Source organism: Hemiscyllium ocellatum, chromosome 21, assembly GCF_020745735.1.
Source record: "Hemiscyllium ocellatum isolate sHemOce1 chromosome 21, sHemOce1.pat.X.cur, whole genome shotgun sequence".
NCBI lineage: Eukaryota > Metazoa > Chordata > Chondrichthyes > Orectolobiformes > Hemiscylliidae > Hemiscyllium > Hemiscyllium ocellatum.
In genome coordinates, this window is record NC_083421.1 from 39,356,321 (window position 1) to 39,363,792 (window position 7,472).

At 38.3% G+C, this 7,472-nt stretch overlaps 1 protein-coding gene across 1 annotated transcript in view; it reads right to left on the reverse strand.

Annotated features, from left to right (window-relative positions):
• LOC132825829 (multiple epidermal growth factor-like domains protein 9) overlaps nt 1–7,216 on the reverse strand; it is a 317,339-nt gene extending 310,123 nt beyond the window's left edge. The window contains exon 1 of the mRNA XM_060841349.1: nt 6,742–7,216. Within this exon, the coding sequence (XP_060697332.1) occupies nt 6,742–7,009 (268 nt within the window). The 5' untranslated portion in view covers nt 7,010–7,216. The remainder of the gene's footprint in view (nt 1–6,741) is intronic.
• Between the last annotated feature and the right edge of the window lie 256 nt (nt 7,217–7,472).

The following is a 7,472-nucleotide window of genomic DNA, read 5'->3' on the forward strand; positions in this document are numbered from 1 at the left end:
GGCAAGTATACCAATTCATGCTTCAGGATGCAAATAAGACTTAGTGTACCTAGGTTAAACAGGAAAATTCTGACAGGGTTCCTAGTTCTGATCATCACTCATTAACTCAGTCTGGAAATATACATGGATATTGGGTAAAGACTGGATTGGGCTAGGCTAGATTACTCTTTGTAATATGTGACAGCATTGCTGAAAATCCAGATTTAGCATGAGAAACGGCTACTTTATTGAGGCAGAAGGCAGCAAACAATGCTGATGGGAGGAGTAGTAGAGAGAGAGATGAGTGGTTAAAAAAAAGGAGTATTCCTTTATGTCTGAAAGGAACAAAACAAATCAAAATTATTTAATATAATCTTTCACTTCAAGGATAGGGGAGTGGCTAATAATTGTACATTCAATGTGCTATTGTGCTGCAGCTGGTGTGCTGCTGAAACATAAAGACTATTTGGACCATTTACACCCACTACACAACCTCCTTAGTCGGGCTACACATTCTTTTATATGAAATGAGACTGTATGAAATGAAGGAAACTGGAATATTTGAGTAAAATGCTGGCATTGTGTGTCTTCCAGAAGCTAAAGTACTGATATTGTGCTTCCACTCCCTCAGGCATTCCCACACATTTCTACTCGAACACTGTATTTGTGCGAGTCTGGTGCCTGCAAAAGTTCCTCACCAAAGAACATTTCCCATAAAATATTCAGGCAAGCCAAGAAACACCTCAACAACTTGTTTGGAAGTCAACATTTTCTCATTTTAGAATTCCATAAGTCAATGCAGGATCCAGTTTCTGAAAACAACAGCTAAATTGCAAAATAGTTCTTTTATTAAACTGACAGTTTAATGGATTGTGTGTAAATAGTTGAATGGATTGTGTGTAAAAGAAGTACATTTGGAGTAGCTAATAGAACGTTTCATCTGTTTAGCTAAGGAGAAGGTACAATGTATTATTAGTGGAAATAATGAATTTATTTTAAAAACACTGAAAATAATGTTATAAAAGCAAAGTGATGAAGAATGCAAGATTCCAAAGATGAACTGGATTTTTTTGTAGCCTTGCACTTCACAACTGAAAAATTAGGTAAAAACAATGACTGCAGATGCTGGAAACCAGATTCTGGATTAGTGGTGATGGAAGAGCACAGCAGTTCAGGCAGCATCCGAGGAGCAGTAAAATCGGGGAAAAGCCCTTCATCAGGAATAAAGGCAGAGTGCCTGAAGGGTGGAGAGGTAAGCCAGAGGAGGGTGGGGGTGGGGAGAAAGTAGCATTGAGTACAATTGGAGAGTGGGGGAGGGGATGAAGGTGATAGGTCAAGGAGCAGGGTGGAGTGGATAGGTGGAAAAGAAGACAGGCAGGTAGGACAAGTCATGGGGACAATGCTGAGCTGGAAGTTTGGAATTAGGGTGGGGGAAAATTATGTAGTTAAAACTGATCTTTTCAAACACCCATCAGTGGGTTTTCCCACTTTACAAAGATTAATAAAATCCAGAGAGAAAAGGATTCTTTTCATCATAGTATTAACTGTCTTTTAAGCCAAAAGCACTTTTTCAGTCTGATATATCTGCTACTTCTGCAATGTACCACCTGGAACCAAATAAGCTGCTCCTAAGACTGCAGCTGAACTATTCTGCAATGCCCATGTTAAGGTGGGGTCAACAGGTAATGCTGCTACCAACTTTTCTGCTTCCTTTCACTGTGGGAAAATCACCTGGTCCCTGCTTGGGTCTTCTTTACTGTGCCACAGCAGACATTGAACAAGCAATATTGACAAAGATTCGAGCCCATGTCAAGTTGTCAATTGTCCTTCTCCACAACACTTCCTTCTTGTGCATTTTGTCAAAACATTCTGCATTTGTGGACTTTTAATAATTGGGCTAACATACCATTTTTATCATCTTACTTAAAGTAAAAAATAGTTAAATCAAATCAATATAACAGTATTATTCTCTATTTAATTGTAAAGTATATCAATATTTGTATGTGAACTCTGAGCCAGTAACCACACCTCACATTCATTTCTGGAGCAAATGGGACAGATTCCATACATAGATCACTGCTCTGACACAATCAAATTTCTGATTTAGTTGGACTTTGGTAACTTCTGATCACGGAGCTGTTTGCATCTTCCACATAGTACATCGCCTGTCATGGGTAACGTGATGCACAACCAATAGCATCCTTCACCAGAAGTGAAAATGAATCATCACTTTATTTATGTGTGTAAATGCTGACAGGTTGCTCCATTGATATTTGGAAAAGATCTAAAAGGTTGCCAATGAACCAATCCCCTCCGATGGTTAGCTGACTGGAAATACAGGGACAGAGAAAATACTTTTGACAGTAGAGAATCTTAGTCTATGTAATGATGTGCTCTAACTAATGAGAAAAATAATAGATGAAAATTGTACACATGAGCTGTTTTTGTTCTAAATAAGCAAACTGAAAAAGTATTATTTCGGTTTGTGTTGAAAATTCTTGTCAATTTATCATCTTGTATATGCTTTTTGTAAATCTAAATCTCAAGTAGTCATGTACGGTTATGAAAGAATTGTTCACATCACTTTTCCAAATATCTGCGCTTCATGTGAAAGTAATTGAGACTGATGTCTTTCAGATTTCAAAAGGTCCTTATCTATTTTGCCTGCTCCTACAAAAACATGCGGACATCTTCAAACAACATTTTAAAAATTAAATGCTGTAATGTGTCTCTTGTCTTAAACAGCCCCTTTAGTCTACAAGAGTGGTTCCTATGGCTACCATCTCTGGGCTGTCAACAAATACTGAACCCTTCTTCTAATTTTCACATTAATCTTACTTGATAACAAAGCCATGATATTAAACTGGTTGTGCTGCAGAAAGCTTCAGCCTCTTGTACAGTACCTTAATCACAAAGCTATCTATTGACCTAAAAATGGAACATACTTTTTAAAAAGGCAGAAGGCATGTATGTGAAGTGCATCTCCAAAACCACTCAGGAATTTCAATACTATTCAGACCAAAATAGTCCACTTTATTGGCAACCAATCCATCACCTTCAGATTCACCCCCTCCACTGCTGAGGTACAATGCCAGCAATACGTACCATCTACAAGGTGTACTGCAGGAACTTACCAAGGTTCCTTCAACACTACCTTCCAAACCCACTACCTTCCAAACCCACAAGAGGACAAGACCAGCAAATGCATGAGAACATCACTACCTGCAAGTATTCCTTCAAGTTATGCATTATTCTGACTTGAAACTATATTACTACTCCTTCGTTGTCACTGGATCAAAATTCTGGCACTCCCTTCCTAACAGCACTGTAGCCATATCTACTTCTATACGCTGCAGCAGTTCAAGATGACAGGTCACAACTACATTTTTGAAGGCAACTGGAGTTGGACAATGAATGCTGGCATAGCCATCCAGTGAAACATTTTAAAAAGCATAATCTTACAGGACAGAGCAGGTTTTCCTCATGTCAATCATAAGCATGATTTATTTAGGAACTAACAACAGCACAATGATAGACAGTTGAAGTAGGTTCGTAAGTGGAGGAATAGTGTGAGCTGTTCTGTCCATTTAGCTTGTGTTATACCTCACTTGGCAGCTCTTGGGCACAAAGGATAAATCATATTTTATTGTCCAGCATTCTGAAGTCCCTGTTGGGTGATCTTTTTTCTCTCTCTCTCCCTTCACAACAAGCTTTAAAAACAAATATTCACTGTAGTATAAGTTAATTATAAAGATAGGATGTTAAAGTTTCACATTATTTTCAAAAGACAAAATCATTTTTGTCATAAGCCAAATGTCACCATATCACACCATATATCACACAAAATATCACTATCTTTCTGAATCTAATATCAAAGATCAAAATGAATATATTAAACAAGCAATAAATACACTTTGTGCCTCAAGGAATATTTGTGATGTTGTAGCAAATGGATTATTACCTCGATGGTAAGGACAGACAGAATTATTTCCAAGATAATTTCAATAATGTATTGATAAACATTCCTTAATTAATATTCCAAAACCTGTGGTGAAGTCCATAATGGGTTGTGTAATCATAATGATCATTTACAAATTTAACCATACATTTACATGTTAAAGTAAATTTGAAACTATTGTATGACCACTAAGGTAATCTTATATTGAAGTATGGAATTTTACACCTTCACAAAACAGAATGGTTTTCTTGGGAACAATGCAAAGTCATTGTATTCTATCTGAAGAAGAAAAGCAGAAAACATTCAAAAATACCTTAAAGGCAGCACAAAAGCACAAGCAATTCTGAATTTGTCATATCCATTTTAAGAGTAAATGGCACAATTTCAATTCAAAATCATTTACTAATTCATGTTCAAACCATTTCAGACTATAGGAAAGAGTATGATTGTCACAGTATTTATTAAACAAACAGTCAATTGCATTTGCCAAGCCAACAGTGTGAAGTATATTACGAATGCAAAATATTTAGATGCAACCAGTAATTTGTATAGATATTGTTTTTGGTTGATGTAATTGTTTTCCTGAGGTTTCCACTCAACCATATTTGCATACAATGGATCATAACTTCTGCCATGAGCTACAGCAACTAGTCAGCATCTATGCACATTATTTTGTTTCTAAAGGTGCACTGGTTTGATCAATTTTGGGTGAATCACGCCGAAACAAAATAGCACCACCTGATGGGATTTTTTTGCCCAATGGTATACAATCTTGTAACATGGGAGTTAAAAATCAAAATTCATATAAAACTCAGAAATAAAATTAAAGATGGGAAGCAAATGTAGGGGGGAAATGAGGATAAAATGTACATACCTAAAGACTGAATTAGTATTTTAAATTCACTACACAATGTCATTTATTATTTAGAAAATACAGTGAAAAATGTCCATTAACAAATGTTTCTCATGTATTTAAGATACTATTATCTGGCAGCTTCAATAATTACAGTAGAAATGAAATGACTTACATGATAAGGTAAAGGTAATTTAAAAGCTTTTGGTGTGTGCCACCATGGGACAGGAGTTACTGCACAGCGATATAGGCTTTTCTTTCTGTTTTCTTTTTTGGCAGAAGAGGCTAATTCTCTGTTGGGAACATTGTCAATTCTCCTGTATATCATGTTATCACCCTTGTAGCCATTCTTCCACCCTAAATCTATGCAGGAAGCCCTGGGAGAGTTAACTGTAGGATATCAGAGTCGTGTCTAATCTTGCTTTTTACCAAAGTTAATGTGTACACTTTTCAGCTGAAGTCCTATAAGTGAAGATGTAAAAGCAACTTTCGATCTGAGTGTGGCCCAACTAGAAAGAAGCTAACCAAATATCGATTCTGGGATTTTCTGATCTGGACTGATCATTGCTGCAGTGATACTGTATTTCTCTACGAGGTTGTTGGGGGAGTTCATTAGTTTGCTTTTCATATGCAATAAAGGCATGCATTTAAAATTAGTTATCCATTATATAAAAAAGTTGCAGTTCAAACACATTAATAGGTCAAGGCCAGCAGGTATTACAAAGTTTCTGCAGTAATATAAAATCCTCAAGATATTTGATAATCTTCACGAGTAATCTTTCAGAGCTTAAAAATGTGTTGCTGAAAAGCGCAGCAGGTCAGGCAGCATCAAAGGAGCAGGAGAACCGATGTTTCGGGCATAAGCCCTTCTTCAGGCTCTGCAGTCCTCACTTTCTCCGAGTAATCTTTTAGCCCTGTTTCATCACAATGCAAACGCAGAGAACATGTTGCTGAGCTCAAGATGCGTGAGATAACCTTCTCAACAGACCTCAAACAGCTTTTATGTTCCTGAGTTGCAGCAAGGCCTGACGTCATGATAGTGTCAAAGACACACATGAAACTTGACTTCAACAAGGAAGTGCCAATACCGTATGAACTTTAACTACAGTTTTACTATGAGCCAGGGCACATACTTTACACATCATTTGACAAGCTTTTTGTGTTTACCTACTAAACATTTGAGTTGAATGATAATTGTATATTTTTCACATTGCACCTCCTCCATCAACAATACCAAAAATGGTGCACAAATGTTCTGCCTCCACAGGCAACTAACGTCTTTGTAAAGTACAAGTATTTTATTCATTGTATATATAGATGTGAGTCAATCCCATATGTCAATTTGCTGCATTGATTTTTTTTAAAAAAGTCATATTTAATGCATCTTAATTCTAAGGTGCATAGTTCAAATGGCCAACCGCTGATCACCTCAACTGAAGGTGATTGTGTGGAAGGAGTGATGGCAGGAAGAAGGCAAACAAGTGTGTGCGCGAAAGGGACACAGACAGAGATAAAATGTAAGGAAAAATCAATTCTATAAAGGGCAAAATACAGTGCTTGCTTAAGCCTTATTCTCGCCAATTCCCATTGTTTTGAACACATTTGGGAATCTACATATGTAGTATTAACGGCAATAGACTACAATAACATTCAATGCTATGGATACTGTCAGCACCACCGAATAAACGCAGCTAAATGTGAGCAAACGGCGTTGATCATCCTGTGTATATTATACCTATTTACATGCCGCTCGTCACAAGTAATCTGCATGTTACTAATTCAAACCTGTGTGCCGCCTATACTGGCTGGTGTACATCGAAACATTACCTCGGTCTTGGCCACGCCGCCTGGTAACCGTCTTAATAATGCATCCATAATACAGTCAGGTTACCAGCACTACAATGAAACCGAGTGGGGTGGGGTGTTTTATTTTCACAAATAATGTACTCACCTTGTGCTTCCTCCCATTTCCAATCGGTGGTAGGTGTAATGGTAGTGGCTTGTGTTACAATAGTAGAAGGTACTGTTGATGTTTCAAAAGATCTTTCCGTAGCAGTGGCGATCTCCTCCTGAAAGCTGGTAGTATTCAGGAAGTCTAGTGGGGTTGTGATATTGTATCTCGCTGTAGTATTCCATCCAACTCTGCCGGCTGCTTCTTTCAGTCCCGGCAATGCCAAGCACATCATTATCAACGCCAATTTCCCCACCATCGACAACATTGCAGTTTCGATCTCAGATTTTAATTCCTGGAATCAACGGTTTATTCCCCTTCAGACAAAAAAAAACAAGTTGTCTGATCACAATTGTCGTGTGTCAGAAACAGCGTGTCTCCGTTGCAACCGCATCTCGCAGTGAAGCTGACAGTGAGTCCCCCTGATCCCGGGATTGAGTGTCAATCGCCCTCAGAGAAGGCAGCCGGCGGAGGTGCTGTCCCATCCCCTTTTCGTCCCCGCCTCTTTGCCTGATTGACGCTGCTGCTCCTCCAACCAAGCCTACGAATCCTCCACTCACGTCCAATTGGGGTTATAAATAGTCGACCAATCCCGTGTCGGCATGGAGGCGGGCTTTCCTCCAGAAGCAAGTTGAGTTGGAGATGCGGGACGTCACTTTTCAGGTGTCACGCCCCAGAAGGGGAAGTTCCACCAAGTTTCACAACAAATGATAAAGTAAATACGGTGAAAG